Here is a 16,606-nt window from a genome sequence, read left to right as displayed (position 1 = left end):
TTTCTTAAATTGGATGTAATTTTCTCCAAAGATATACAACTTTGCATTTTCCCATTCCATCTTTCCATTCCTAAATGTGCATCTAATTTCCAAGTTCCTGCCACCGCTAATGCTATTTTAATAAATTTCACTCGATTAAATGATTTAAAATAATATTGAAAAAATATATTGAATGGAAATAATTATAAAGTTGCAGAGACTAAGAGGTGGGATTAACATATCTTCCTTCTGTTCTATGTCATCCTAAGATTCTAGAGTATAAAATTGATTTTGCAGCGTATTCACTAAACTACAACAAATATTTAATCATTATGAATTATGGTCCTGAAGCTGTAATTGATAACCTGACAGCTATTGGCTTTTCAACTTCCCGTAAATTTGAATTGTTACATTCCAGGAATCACCATGCAATTGTAGAATTTGCATTAAGTAATTTGAAAGTACTCTCTAAACATACAACATTCAGAAATCATGCCTCCTTAATGTGCTTTCAATCAAACCCCACTTGTATCTTTCTTGTAAACATTGCTGAAGACCTTCCTACTTATTGATTTACACTAAATTTTCTCCAAAGTGCAAAGGATATTTTAAAAAAGTTTTAACTCAAATAATTAGATACAATTCATAGATGTAAGATTTCTTGGACTAAGCTTCATAACTTCTGAGTAAAATTCTGTAATACAGCAGGATATAAAAAATTGTGTGTACCTATAATTACATATCTAATAACTAATTATTTTGCTGTTTTATTCTTGGTTACTGCATGCTAAATAGCAGGAAACTGAAACATCAACTGCTTCATTTAGAAATTAATTTTTAAACATCACCCACTCTATGCTTTGTAAAGTAGAAGGAAAACCTATTAGACCCATTAGTCAACAGTTCACTAGTTAATATGATGATGTATTTCATCTGAAAAAGCAGTCATGAACATGAGGCAACTTAGTAAATGATTCAAGCATATTTTCCACACCAGCCTTCCACATAAATAATGCTGCTCTTCCACACCACTAACGTCATCATTGAATACCTCATGTCATCTCTAACTAATACTTCATAGCAATTAACATTAACAGCTTCGAAATGCACAAGAATGCTTTTCCTGGCAGCACATAACATGGAGTATTTTTGCTTTCCTTTGTTTCTTGCATCAACTTGCTCTTTATTCGTCCTCTAGACCATGACAAAATAGATGAGCAACAGAGCTCTTGAAAGGGTAAACTTTATGTCAATAATGATAAAAGGTTGTGACCTACAAATTAATTTCAACACTTTTTTCTCAATACTAACTATCTGATGATAGATATTTTTTTCTATAAAATATTTCTGGTGGAATTGTGTCAGAAATTCATCTAGGTTGAGTCAGATCCACCCACACTTCTGACTCAGCTTTCACATCAGATGCACATCAAATTGTTAGCAGGGAGCACCAGGCCAGCAAAGAAGTATCAGGGTGCTCTTTTTTGTCTAGATTTCCACATTCAACTCCATCAATCCCTCGAGATTGATCACCAAACTCCAAAGCTGTGCCTCAATACCCCTCTGGGTAATTGCATCCTGGATTTCCTAACGTCGGTAAGAACATCTCCACAATCTCCATCAGTACCGGAGCACCACAGGGCTGCATACTTTGCCCCTGGCTCTACTCGCTGTGCACCTATGACTGTGTGGCTCGGTACAACAACACACCATTTACAAATTTGTTGATGATACCATGATAGTGGGTTATATAAAAAGGGCCCAATGATTCAGGATACAGGAGGGAGATTGAAAACTTGTCTGAATGGGGCACCAATAACAACCTCGCACACAATATCACCAAAACTAAGGATCTGATCGTTGACTTCAGGAAAGGAAAGCCAGAGGTATACAATCCAGTGATCACTGGGGGAATCAGAGGTGGGGAGGGTGGGCAAATTTAAGTTTTTGGGAGTCACTATCTCAGAGGATCTTTCCCCGACTCAACATACTATCTGCATTGTGAAGAAAGCACTCTCAGGAGTTTGGTATGATATCAGAAACCCTGGAAAATTTTTACAGATGTGTAGCGGAAAGTGTGCTGACCGGCTGCATCACAATCTGGTATGGGGACACGATTATCCCTGAATGGAAAGCCCTGCAAAAAGTCGTGTACACAGCCTAGGACATCACAGTCAAAGTTCTCCCCACCATTGAGAATATCTAAAGGGAATGCTGCCGTCAGAGAGCAGCAGCAATCATTAAGGATCCACATCATGCAACACATGCTCTGTTCTCGCTGCTGCCATCAGGAAAGAGGTATCGGTGTCACAAGACTCACACCACCAGGTTCAGGAAAAGCTGCTACCTTCCACCATCAGACTCCTCAACAGCAAACTTAGACTCATTTAGGGACTCTTACTTTTGCACTTTATGGATTTTTTTCTCTCGGTGTTGCACAGTTTGTTTAAATTTCTTTATTTGTTTATTGTATATGTATCTTCTCGAGTATAGTTTTTTTTACACACTACCAATAAGTGGTCACGCCTTGCCCACAGGAAAAAGAATTTCAAGGTTGTATGTGATGCCATGGATGTACTCGGACAATATATCTGAATTTTGAACTGAGGAAATTGTTCCATATTAATCTGGTGGTAATTATCACTAGGTATGTTGAAGGAACAAGCTTTTAACAATGCATTATGATACGTTGGGCTGGGCTCCACTCAGGTAAACTGCAATGCCTGTATCCTCATCTTTAAAGTTCCCTACACTCTTCCACACCAACCAGGATACCAACATCCTGATCTCATTCCCCGGTGCACCACATTCTCTTACCCTTGGCTGAATTTCCAATTTCCACACAGCTTCAATAGGACTCGGATCAGCCTCGGGCTACTAACCTAACTAAACTAAACCTTGTTCCACATAAGGCGAAAGAAAAAGAGCATTAGTCATGTAGCAGTAAACCCATGACCTTGAAGAGCATCTTTTAGGAGAATTTCGATTCCTAGGCTGCCATGTGTTATGATAGTTAGTTCAATTTCAAGAGTTTTCATGATTTCATTTGTCTTCAAAATACTTCAGTAGCTCATGTCAGATGTTGACTTCACAGTATTATTTTATGTCTTCCCTCCAATTCAATTACCTGACTATTATTACAATATCTTCTCTCTTATGCTGATGGGTGAGGAAAGTGAGAAAAGGAAGAAGACCTTTCCATGTTCATATTCCAACAGTCAAGCACTACTTCTGCATTCACCTACTTCGGCAATTTAACTTAAAAACTTGATAAATATGAAACCATTTTCTCAAGCTTCAATTAGTGATCAGCTAATGTCCTCTCATGTACCTTTTATAGTAGGTAGGTGAGTTCATGGTAGGGGCAGAGAAAACACTATGAATGAACAACAGGAACCGTATCTGACTTTCCCTCCTCAATCCTAGATTATTGAAGTACAGTGTGGGATCTTGACTGTGATCAATACTGCAAAGATATTTTATGCTATACTTCTCTCTATAGACAATTTGATCCATACCTTTGGCTCATGAAACTCATATGGGACCACTTCTTTATCAGGCAGATATTGAGCTGCATTGGAGTCCTTAGATGACGATATTTTATTTAGCAATATGGTTGAAGATGGAGGAGTAACATTCTCCCTCTTTAGTGGCGCTCTGGAACTCAGCCTGTCTGGATGCATTGGTTCATCAGTGTTGGACTCACCAATCACTATGTAGTATGATTTTTGGGGGTAAGAGCCTGGAAACCAGAAACAGCAATGTAATTTCATAAGAATCTGTTAGATATTGCACTGATAAACAACAAAAATATAGTGCAGTATATTTTCTGAATTGTCGATCATGTTAGAGGCCATGCGTTCAGCCACTTGAACTCGTAAAAGTTGGCAGCCAAATCTAGTGAAACCCCTCGAATTTTAAATGTTGAAAACGTCTTGTATTCAATGTTCAACTAGTTAGTGGCTATGCTTTGTCTTGCCTCAAAACTCTAGAATTCCTTCCCTAAACCATCTCCTCCTCAAACCACTTGGTCCAACATCTTCTGTGGGTCTGTGTTAAATTTTCATTAATAACATTTTGGTCATGCTTTGGGACATTTTGTTAATGCAAAGACACTATAAAAACAAGAATTATTAATGGAAAGACAAGTTTGTAAAGTGCATTTCCACTATTTTAATGTTCCTTTTGCCTCATCAAATTGATTTTTACAAGCATGTGTTTTTGGTTGCTGTTAGCAATAACATTAGATTTTAGAGGGATGAGAAGGTATATTTGAGGGATGATGAACTCACTCCAGGAGGCAAAGATTCATTACAGGCCGATGCCACCAACTCCAAAGTGTTTTGAGCACATCTGCTTTTACCCTCATAGCTGCATTAGAATATAACCAAAGATCTTCTTCGCAAGATACATTTATGACAATTTGTGCACAATGACCTGATTACAACGGGAATTCCTATTAATATGAATGTCATCACAGCAGGAATCTGTCATGTTTTCCCAGACTACTGGAGTCTGCAGTGTACACTTGCATCAGGGATATGCTTATCAATATAAAGTCTTTGTTCACTAGACAGGTTACATGGTTCTGGTACTAGGTGGATGTTAAAGGTCAGCAGAATGAACTGGATTTGGGTACTGAAAATGGAAAGGTACTCATTTCCCAGCATTTCCCTCCCATTAATCACCATAAAATTCACTTTTTCAGTCCAGCTCAACAAGTAACAGCTTCGTCTTTGTCAAAAAGTTATGGTTTTGGTTTACTTCGAGACTGAAGAACAGAATTTAGACAGACACTTCAGTGCAGTACGAGAAGTTTCAATTTGGGGAGTATTGTCTTTCAAATGATTTCAGGATTCTCTTCAGCTGTAGGTGAAAGATCCCATGGCATTATCCAAAGCAGACCAAGAGATTTCCCAGTGGTTTTGCAATCTTGATCTCTCCCAGCCGACAACGAAAGACAAGAACTATGCCTTTATTTTGTTTATATTTTAATTTATGGGACTTTGTTCCGTGGTACTTCAAAGTTCAGATTCATTGTCATGTGCCACATGCCAGAGAAGCCGAGAACGGGAAGTAGTGGCAGATGACTGTGTGGCTGAAGAGTTGGTGCCAGGGGCAGGGGTTCAGATTTGTGGATCATTGGGATCTCTTCTGGGGAAGGTCTGACCTGTACAAAAAGGACGGTCTGCACCTGAACTGGAGGGGGACCAATATCCTGGCAGCAGGTTTTGCTCAAGCTGTTGGGGAGGATTTAAACTAGTTTGATGGGGGGTGGGGGGGGTGGGTTGTGGGAATCAGAATGTGAGGGCAGAGATTAGGGTAAAAAGACAAAAGCATGATGCTTTGTGTTCGGAGTTGAAGAGGAAGGACAGGCAGGGGACAAGACATCAAGGTGGCCAGTTAGAGGTATGTGTCTATTGCAACACTAGGAGTATTAGGAATGAATGGGATAAACTTAGAGTTTGTGGAATTAGGACGCAGTGGCCTTTACTGAAACTTGGCTGAAGAAAGACCAAGACTGGCTGATGCAGGTACCTGGATTTAGGTGTTTTTAAAAAGAATAGGATGGCAGGTAGAAAGGCTGGGGGAGGGGGGTTAGGAAATAGCATTACTGGTCAGGGATAGTATCACAGGTATAGAAAAGGACGTCACTGAAGAGAGAGTGACCACTGAGTCAGTGTGGGTGGAAGTCAGAAATAGGAAGCGAGTTATCACTGTGCTGGGAGTCGTCTATAGACTCCCAAATAGCCCTCAGGACACCGAGGAGCAGATAAGCAATCAGAATTTGGAAAGGTGCTGGAAATACAGGGTCGGAGTTATGGGTGATTTCAACTTTCCTAATATTGATTGGCACCTACTAACTGCAAGATGGGGCTGAATTTGTCAGGTGTGTTCAAGAAGGATTCCTGACACAGTCCAAGGACCGGCCGACTAGAGGAGAGGCCTCACTGGATCTAGTTCTGGGGAATGAACCTGGTCAGGTGGAGGACCTCTCATGGGGGAGCACTTTGGTGAGAGTGATCACAACTTCCTTAGCTTCAACATAGCTATGGAAAAGGACATAAACAGTGAAACTGGGAAAGTGCTTAACTGGGGAATAGATATGGCAGGAACAAGCTATAATAAATTGGAAACATATGTTTAAGGGTGAAAGCACTGAAGTAATGTGGAGGAAGTTTAGGGACCACTTGTACAGGGTTCAAGACGAAGAAAAATATGGTAGGAGAAAGGAACCTGTGGCTGACGGAACAGATCAGGCAACGAGGAAGCAAGAAACAAAAAGGGCTCATGAGAAGAATATAGTAGCCAGGAAAGACCTTAAGAAAGGGCTTAGGAGAGCTCGAAGGGGGCATGAGGCCTTGACATGTAGAATTAAGGAGAACCCAAAGGCAGTCTATGTGTATGTGAAGAAAGATGACAAGAATGAAGGTGGAGCCACTGAAGGATAAGGGAAGCAGTTGTGAAGGTCCCAAGTGAATATTTTGTGTCAGTATTCACAAGAGAAATGGACCTTGATCAAGGTGAGGTTGAAATTGAACAGGCCTGTGTGCTGGACAATGTAGAGATTAAGGAAGCAGAAGTGTTGGGCTGGAGGCAATATACCCAAAGAGAGGGCTGTGACAGTAGCTATTATCTTTGAATCCTCTTTGGCCACAGGGGAGGTGCCAGAGGATTGGAGAATGTAGTCCCTTTGTTTAAAAAAGGTAATAGGGAAAATCATAGACTATTAAGTCTTACATCAGTGGTGTGTAAACTAATGGAGAAGATTCTTAAGGATAGGCATTTAAGCATTTGGAGAAGTACTCAAGAATAGTCAGGATGGATTTGTAAAGGGAAGGTCATGCCTCATTAGTCTAATTGAGATTTTTGAGGAAGTAACAAAAGAAACTGATGAGGGTCAGATGGTAGATGTACTCTACATGGATATTAGCAAGACGTTTGACAAGGTCCCCCCATGAGAGACTCGTCCAGAAAGTCATGAGTCATGGATCAATAGAAAATTAGCTGTATGGATAAAAAATAGGCTTGTCGGAAGAAAAAAGAAAGTAGTAGTGGAAGGAAAGTACTCTGCCTGGAGATCGATGACTAGTGGAGTGCCGCAGGGATCTGTTCTGGGACCCCTGCTCTTTGTGATTTTTCTAAATGACCTGGATGAAGAGGCAGAAGGATGAGGTTGACACAAAGGTTGGAGGAGTTGTGGATGGAGCTGAAGGTTGTTGAAGTTTACAAGAAGATATAGACAAGATATAGAGTTGGCAGAAAAGTGGATTTCAATCCAGATAAGCGTGAGGTGATACATTTTGGAAGAACTAACCAGAAGGTTAACAGGGTTAATGGTTAATGGTTGGTTACTTAAGTGTGGCTGAACAGAGGCAAATCCGCATATCCCTCAAGGTCACCACACAGGTTGATAGGATAGTTAAGAAGGCCTGTGGAATGCTTGGATTCATTAATAGGGGGATTGAATTTAGGAGCCAAGAAGTCATGTTGCAACTCTACAAATCTCTGGTGAGACCACACTTGGAATATTGTCTTCAGTTCTGGTCACCTCATTATAGGAAGGATGTGGAAGCTATGGAGAGGGTGCAGAGGAGATTTACCAGGATGTTGCCTGGATTGGGAAACAAGTCTTATGAGGCAAGTTCAACAGAGCTGGGGCTTTTCACTTTGGAGTGTAGAAGGATGAGAGGAGACTTGATAGAGGTCTATAAGATTGTGAGAGGCATAGATAGTGCAGATAAGCCAACACCTGTTTCCCAGGGCAGGATCAGCAAACACCAGAGGATATACGTACAAAATGAAAGGAGGGAAGTTTAGGGTAGACATTAGGAGCTTTTTTTTTAAACAGAGAGTTGTGGGTGTTTGGAATGCCTTGCTGGGGATGGTGGGGGAAGTTGAAACACTGGGGGCATTTAAGAGACTCTTAGACAAACATATGGATAAAAGAAAAGGGGGTTATGGGGTAGGGAGGGTTTAGTTTTTTTAAAGTAAGGAATAAATGGGTCAGCACAACATCGAGGGCCAAATGGCTTGTACTGTTCTGTTTTATACTCTATGTTCTATAACATCACATCCAACCCAGAGATTCTTTTTCCTCCAGACAAGTCCAGAATGACAACTTATTGGTTGTGCAAAAAAACTGGACTCAAGAAGATACGTGCACATGTAAACAAATAAAGGAATGTAAACAAACTGACTGTGTAATACAGCGAGAGGAAAAAAAATCCGAAAAGTGCACAAATAAGTGTCCTTAAAAGACTCCCTGATGGAGTTTGTTGTTGAGAGTCTGATGATGGAAGGGGAGCAGCTTCTCCTGAACCTGGTGGAGCGAGGCTTGTGGTGTCTAGACCTCTTTCCTTATCAATACTTACCAATAAAACAGTGATGACATTTACAAAAGTAATTATTCAAATTGCAGTTTGGTACTTCCTGAAGGTTTAATAGGTCTCAAGTAAATTCATCCTTTCTTGCTTTAACTATGGGAACAAGCATTTTTCACAGTAATTATTGAGACATTTTTAATTGAGCTTTGTTTCAGATGAAGTTTGAAGAGTAAACATTCTTAAACCTAACCTCATGAAACAATAACTAGCGTTAGTACTGACACTAGCCTTGTTGAAAACAATGCCCAAAGGAATACAGTGCACCAGTAAGGTGGCCTTTTTTTTAAACTTCCCTACCCAATTAATTTTTAACGTGTAGTCTAAACAGAATCGTTTAAAACAACCTATCAGATAATGATTTATATCCTACTTATGACACTGACCTGAATTCATCCATGACTTTCTCATGAGCCAGGTTACTCTTAGGACATATATCATATTTTGCAGTTCCTCATAATATCTCCACTATTTACTGTTGCAAGATTCTACATTACATGAATGAGTTATACAATAAAAATCTACTCTAATCCTGCATTCTTTCCTTGCCTAACATTGTGTTTACAGGTCATAATAAGATTACGTTCCTTTGAATATTTTTATGCCATTTTTCTGATGAAAATGCCAACTACCCTTTAATAATTGTTCTTTTTTTTGTGTGACTGAGCCCAGCCCATGAATCCTGACATTACTTTAAACCAAGATTGTTTAATGGTTTAATGGTCATCATACAAATGCCAATTGTGAGTTCTTTCAATTTGTATAAATGTGCATGTGTGCATGCAAATATACATGTACACGCAATCAATCAAGAGAGTCAACTTAAAAACAGTTAGGATTAACGCTGTGGTACAAATGTTAACGTTAATGCCTCAAATTCTTTTGTGAATAAGATCAGTTCACACTGCATTGACTCAAACTGCATCTTGGACCTTTGGCGTTATGTTCACTAGCTTTAGTTTGATTCCAAGCAATGGTTTGGTTGAAGCGGAGATGAAAAAGAAAGGACTGTGTTTAATATCCTTTTACCATATGTAGCTGTAGGTGGCTTTTTGTATTTCTCTTGGCTATCATGAATAATTGCCATTTTGTGTTGAATAGGAGGTGGGTCAAGGGTCAACCTGGCTGCTTGAGGAATTAGGCCCCGTTCAGTCAAACTCAGAATGCCTATAAAGAAAGAAAATATTATTAATGACAAGCGTGAATATAACACAAGAACTTAAGAAATAGGAGCAGCAGGAGGCCATCTGGCCCATCGAGCCTGCTCTGCCATTCAATGTGATCATGACTGTTCAGATGATAGGCTTATCTCCACCTACCTGCCTTGACCACATATCTCTCAATTCCCCTACTGTGTAGAAATCTACCCAACCTTGTCTGAAATATATTTACTGACATTGTCTCCACTGCTTCAATGGGCAGTGAATTCTACAGATTCACTGTGGGAAAAGTAGTTCTTTCTCACCTCTGTCCTGAATCTTGAGGCTATGTCCCCTAGTTCTGGTCTCCCCTACCAAATGAAACAAATATTGCTGAATAACTCTTGTACAAAATAATATGTTATAGATATAGAGAATTGGGTGGAGCCATGAGGCAGATTCAGGGCTTCCCCTCTGTAATATTGGCACAAACTCAGTCCAGATGGATAGGCCTTATCATATCTGTTCATGTACTGGTCCAAAGGCAATAATGGCCTCTCCAGAAAATGACTCCTTCTGGTAAAATCATGACTGGTGACTGGTAAAATTTCTGCCACTATTTCATTGCACATCTGATTGATGGGAAATGGAGTGTGTGCAAAGACTGAAGTGTTGGTGGGTACCAAACCAGATTTAAAGGCAACCAGAAAGTTTAAAGTGCATTGCACTCTCAATGCAAACAACAGGGAAATGTTCCTTTCTTCAGAAATGGAGTTTGGACTGGCCATGGTGAGTGGCAGTGATTAATTTGACCAGCACAGGATTTGGCACCAATTTTATTTTGCCCTTCCCACTTCTCTTTCATTCTATAGCATTCTATAGATCATCTTAGTTTCTTTCACCAACCACATCTCTGCTTTCCATTCTCACTACTAACTAACCGATGTTCATTTTTAAAAATGCTTCGCTGAATTATCACATATTGAACTACAACATTCATTCTTCAGCACCAAAAGGTTCATGACAAAATAATGATTCTTTAAAAGCATTATTAAAACATAAAACACTTAAAATTATTTTCCCCAGTCAACATTTCAGAAGAGGTAAATCACTCAGCCTTGGTTGAGAAAAGCACATGCTTAGAAACTGAAGCCAAGTGTGCATTATAAGGAAGGCTAAAGGATGGGTTTGTGTGTTATGCATGCAAAGGACAGAAATAGGACAGCAAATATGCCAGTGTAGAAGAGGGCACAATTATATACAAATTCTACTCAAATGGACTTGATTGTTGATTTTGTGTGTCCAAGCGAATGAAGATGGTTGAATGAACCACATCAGGAACCGTTAGGTCCACTGAATTGGCTACTATTGAGTGCAATAACGATAGAATCATCCAGCTCCAACTTAGATTGGGCTTTTAACGGGCCTCATTGCCCGTAACATCCTGCGATATCCTGCAACATTACTGACCTCTTTTTGCATCTTTTTCAGGTACAAATGGAAGAAGGAGAGATTGATCTTCACGGTGAGTAGGAGGCAAAACTGTGAGAGGGGAAACCGTGGTACCTTTTGCAAGTTTTTGTAAAGGTGTCTATAGGAAAGAAATCCTGAATCAGTTTATTTCTATTTAAAGACACTCTAAACTTTAAAAAATAAATATAAGATGCATCAACTGAGTAGTCGTGCACCCCAAAGAGCCAAACTAAATAGCTCAATTGAAAGGTTTTCTATCTCTAATTGCGATACATATGAAAATATTTTCAAAAATCTTGTTCTGGAATGAGCACCCAATCATCATAATGTGCATGCATGACCGGTCCGATGGTAGTGGGTTATCGTTGATATTTGCTTACAAAGTCAGTTACAGATTTCCTTGTTCGCTCTTACCCTTCCCCTGCTCACTGCTTTATTTAAAAAAAGAAAAAAAGAAATAATGTGCATGCATGGTAGATTTAGATTAATGATGCCCAAGAACCATCCACCTAGGCTAATGTTCCTCAGAATCTTTCTGTTATGGTCTGGCTGCTTGGAAGATAATGAAAGGGCCATGGTTTATTGTATTCTTGTTTTCTCTTGGTTCATAGTTAAAAGAAAGTCATGAAGGAGATTCTAAAATGAGACACAGTTGTATCAGATTTCATTTGGAAAATGGAATGTTTAAAAATAGAACAATTATTTTTATTATTTATAGTTCTGCTTTATCTTCCCTTTCTTGAATTTGGCATCTATTGATTTTAAATATTCCATCTAACATCTACAGGAAAACAAACTCTGGAACAATCCTTCATAGTACAGGAGGAAATAGTTATTGAATTCTGTGGGCATGAAGTTCAAGAAGACAGTCCATATTGTAGCAATAAAAAGATTACCAGTAAACATCAAGTATATATATGTCAAATTAAAAGCTTTTTGAGCAGAGGGCTATACCCCATCCTCTATTTCAAGCACTTTTTCTCACACATCTCAGAAATGTTCAGCTTTTACAACGCAGAGGATTATTTTGAAGTACACTTACTGGCATATGTAAGAATATCACAGCAGGTTTGTAAGTGGAATGGTTCCTGCACACCTCTGTTACTAATCTTATTTGGGGTCAGTTAAAAATGAGATGTTCAGTTGGAAATAATACTTTGAAATAGAGGACAATAATATTGGGTCAAATATGAAACTTGAATTTGAAATGAGGAGTTACACATTCATTACTAACTTGTAGGAAGTGTGGCCTCCTTGACGTAATACAAATTATCTCCAGAATCTACTTGATGCTGAACGTTATGGAAATTTCAGATGCTGTCATATGAGAATTTGAAAAAAAGCAGAGGTAACATAAAGTGAAAAATGAAAAAAGGATATGCGCTGGTTGATTGTGTTGAAAATGTCAGTTCCAGGCAGAAGTCCAGCTTGTACCAGTCAGAAAGTACAGACCTATCTTATTGTAATTCATAGCTGGACCTCTATCATGCCCACAGACAGCTGTAAACCAACAGCCCATAGCATCCCAATCAGGCACCATGTTACTGAAGAATGCTGAAACATACTAGAACACCATTACTGCATCCATGCAGCACGTTTCTGTTGCACCCTGCGTGGCTGAATGACAGACTTGTCTTATATTCCAGATGACAAGCGCTGGATAAAAACTTAAACAAATGGTGACCTTTAGAAAGATTAATTTGTTTACCAACAAATGTTCTTCTGTCATAAGAGATGGGGGTGACCTTCACTTCCCAATGCCTGGTTGAGAGTATACTGATTGTCGTCATCTGTTCCTTAGCTCTGTCTTGGCAACTAACTCCAATTTTGTTATGACACTGTATTAATTTATGTATTTCTCAAAGATTTTCTGAATTACTTCAGTGCAATCAAAGTCTAATGGATTAGACACATTCCAGATCACATACAAGAGGAACAATCCATAAATATTGACTGCAACATTTGTTATGAAATCCCAAAAATTAAAATAAAGAGATGCAAGATTATATTTATGCACAATGTCTACTGGTAAATAACATTACAAGCATTTGTATTTGGGTATGTACTAAAGAGTACTCTTCAAATGCTGAATTTTATCCCTCTGTTTTAAATGCATACTTAGACCTTTCACTGCAAGCACCTAAAAAAAAGTAAGCACGAGTATTAAAGTGAAATTGCCAAGTAATATCTGTTGGAGGACAAGTCAAATGTTTTCATAAAAAGTCACATCAGAGAGAAACATAGAAACATAGAAGATAGGAGCAGGAGTAGGTCATTCGACCCTTCGAGCCTGCTCCGCCATTCAACGAGATCATGGCTGATCTTAAAGTTCAGTGCCCCGTCCCCGCCTTCTCTCCGTAACCTTTAATACCCTTATACTGAAGAAATAGATCTAATTCCCTCTTAAAAAGATTTAATGAACCTGCCTCTACTGCCCTCTGTGGCAATGAATTCCACAGATTCACCACCCTCTGGGTCAAGAAATTCCTCCTCATCTTGGTCCTAAAGGGTTTGCCTATTATCCTCAAACCACGGCCCCGGGTTCTGGATTTTCCCATCAGAGGGGACATTGCAACTCTCCAAGCAAAACTTTCAAATCAACCCATTGTGACAAAGGTGTAGTTGAAAAATATTGTCTTTATTTTCAAGTTTTGCACTTCTTCAAAAATATTATCAGTTTTAAGGGAAACGCACTCATTATAATCACGATTGAAATATGACAGTGGACAAGTCACATAAGACAAGAGGTAACAATATCAGACACAGTTCCAGTTTAGTCAAGTTTACTCTTCCAGATTATTTTTTTCTGTATGTAATATCTCAAAGAGCTGCATTACGATAATCTTTGTATTATGTACAGTTGCCATTAGCCAATCTTCAGGTAATATTATACATTGGGGAACATTTTCCTTTCATTCCCAAAGAGTGAATCATTAGATTTTTTCAGTGGTGTTTAATAACCAGAATTGTGCATGAACTGATTTTACCTGTAGCTGCGTAACATGAATTTTTATGATCCACCTGTAATCATCTCATTTCACATTTCTCAACCAGCTGTGTACGCTACTTAATACACTTAAAAGATGAAAACCCAGCAAGGGTGCTTGTGCATTAACAGTACTCATTCACACTGTATATGTGTGAAAAGGAAAAAGTGTGTACCATGGTTAATGTGATTTATGGTGTGAAAAATAAAAAATTTAAAAAAAACAGTACTCATTCACAAAAAAACCCTTACAAATGGAGACACAAAATATTTCCTAAAATGGGATTAACAACTTGGATGTTTTGCTTACATGACAATTGAACGCTGAGCAATATTATCAGGTTGTAACAACTATGTTATATGAACAACATCTTGGTTCAGAAGTCTGACGGCGTATTAACATTCAGATAAGATTCCAACATAGAAATTAAAAAGCCTTCAATGTTTCAGAACTCCGAGTCGTATGTTAAAAATTTTAACAAAAGAAATGTGTTTCTTTTGGGACAGCACAGTTATCTTAGGAATGGCAGTGTTAATGTAATGGTCAGTGGAATGCTATTACAGCACCAGCGATCGGGACCGGGGTTTGATTATTGCGCTGTCTGTAAGGAAATTGCATGTTCTCCCCATGTCTGCGTGGGTTTCCTCCCACTGTTCAAAACATACCAGAGATTGTAGGTCAATTGGGTGTCACGTGCTCAGTGCCGAAAAGGCCTGTCACCGTGCTGTAATGTCCAAATTTAAAATTTTACATCTAAATTTAAAATGTAAAAAATGAATGACTTTCATATTCAGGCTGTGTTGCTTTGGAAATTATGGCGATGCTAAGGAATATGTAAGTGTTAGCACTAGGAACATTGGAACATAGGAAGTGGGAACAGGAGTAGGCCAAAAATGGCCCATCGAGCCTGCTCCGCCATTCAGTACGATCATGGCTGATCTAATTTAGAGAATACTTCAAAAGATGGATAAAAAAGGTTGAATTAAGAAAAATGTTCAGGATACAAGAAACATTTCTAAAACTAAAATAATTCAGTGGCATGAAATGCTGCTATAATGAGTCCCAACAGGAGGGGGGTACATCACACAGGTGCTTGTTGTTTCCCTTTCAATGGGATTGCAATCATAAAATAGGAAAGGATTATCTAGAAAACACGGCACCAGTGTACTCACCCTGCATTTTTATCAAACCACTACAAATAACAAGTGCCAAAAATTTCTATTGCACCTTAATTGGTCCACTTGATGGTGCATTGATGACAGTTTCAGCTATGGACAAGATGCTACAAAAAGAGAGTTGATTGAGAGGGGGAGGTGCAGGTGGCAGGCAAAGGATTAATAGCTGGAGTTCAAGGCCTCAATAGGGCTGGGGAGCAGTATTCCATTGCCAGCCTTTGCTGATGGGGAGGAAGTGGTCAGGAGGAAGATCAGAGAGCAGATTGCTGTCCTGAGGTTGTGCTCTAACCCTTAGACGAGAAACCAAAAAAAAAACGGGATCCTAATCCCAAACCAGGGATGTACTGTGAAGAATAATGATCACTCCCTCAGAAATTTGTGTAATCTTCCCTACAATGTTCCAACAACAAATTGCATGAGAAATTTCTGTATCAGTTACATGAGGAATGCTTTCAACCCATATGTAACTGATGGAGAAATCAGATCAGGGATACGAGGATAAAGTAGGATTAGATGAATTTCCAGAGTGCTGAGATTCAACCCAGAAATGGTTCCAATTATATTCCACTCAAGACAGAAAAATATTTTTAAACATGTGGCACTGCAAAAAAAAAAAAGGTCTGCACAACTGAACTTCTAGGTCAAGATTTCTGCAGAGTGTACAACACAAAAAAAAAGCAGCTGTAACCATTAACATCTGACTTTTGTGTATTTAAAGCAGAGATTGATAGCTATCTGAATAGTCAGGATATCAAAGAATATGGGGAGAAGGCAGGAGAGTGGGACTGAGTAGGAGAATGGATCAACTCACGATGGAATGGCAAAACAGACTCGATGGAACAAATAGCCTACTTCTGTTCCTATAGCTTATGGTCGTATTTAAATGTAATTTTAATTTTTTTTATTTAGACATAACAGGCCCTTTTGTCCCACGAGCCCTTACCGCCCAATTACACCCAATTAACACACAACCCCCCCTCCGCCCGTATGATTTTTGAAAGGTGGGAGGAAACTGGAGTTCCCGAAGAAAACACACGCAGACATGTGAAGAACATACAAACTCCTTACAGACAGTGCCGGATTTGAAACTGGGTTGCTGGCGCTATAAAGGGGTTGCACTAACCACTACATTAATCTTCTCAATCACCATTATAGTAGTTTGAGGTACTGTTCTCCATCAAAAAATAATATTTTTCATAGAGACAAGAGATTTTCAATTTGCAAGGGTATTTCACAAACACTTGCATACCTACTGAGCTTCATCATTAAAAATCTAACGTCCAATTATGATCATTTTTAAAATATTGTTCAATTATTGAAGATTCCTAGACTTCACAACAACTCTCTGTGTCACATTTTGGGCAACACAGTTTGAATCTGGCACTATCTGTAAGGAGTATGTATATTCTCCCCTTGTCCCCTCAAAATGTACAAGGGATTGGAGATCAATTGGGCTCATGGGCCATCTA

General features: G+C 39.0%; 1 protein-coding gene across 4 annotated transcripts in view; it reads right to left on the bottom strand.

Annotated features, from left to right (window-relative positions):
• iqch (IQ motif containing H) overlaps positions 1-16,606 on the bottom strand; it is a 123,893-nt gene that overhangs the window by 87,811 nt on the left and 19,476 nt on the right. For all 4 annotated transcript variants that reach the window (XM_069910475.1, XM_069910478.1, XM_069910476.1 and 1 more), the window contains exons 5-7: positions 10,973-11,093; positions 9,393-9,530; positions 3,498-3,721 (exon numbers count right to left, since the gene is read on the bottom strand). In XM_069910475.1, coding sequence (XP_069766576.1) covers positions 3,498-3,721; positions 9,393-9,530; positions 10,973-11,093 — 483 coding nt within the window. The remainder of the gene's footprint in view (positions 1-3,497; positions 3,722-9,392; positions 9,531-10,972; positions 11,094-16,606) is intronic.

The sequence above is a fragment of the Narcine bancroftii genome, chromosome 14 (genome assembly GCF_036971445.1).
Source record: "Narcine bancroftii isolate sNarBan1 chromosome 14, sNarBan1.hap1, whole genome shotgun sequence".
Classification (NCBI taxonomy): domain Eukaryota; kingdom Metazoa; phylum Chordata; class Chondrichthyes; order Torpediniformes; family Narcinidae; genus Narcine; species Narcine bancroftii.
Note: the sequence above shows the minus strand (reverse complement) of the source record. Positions and strands in the feature narration are given on the sequence as shown.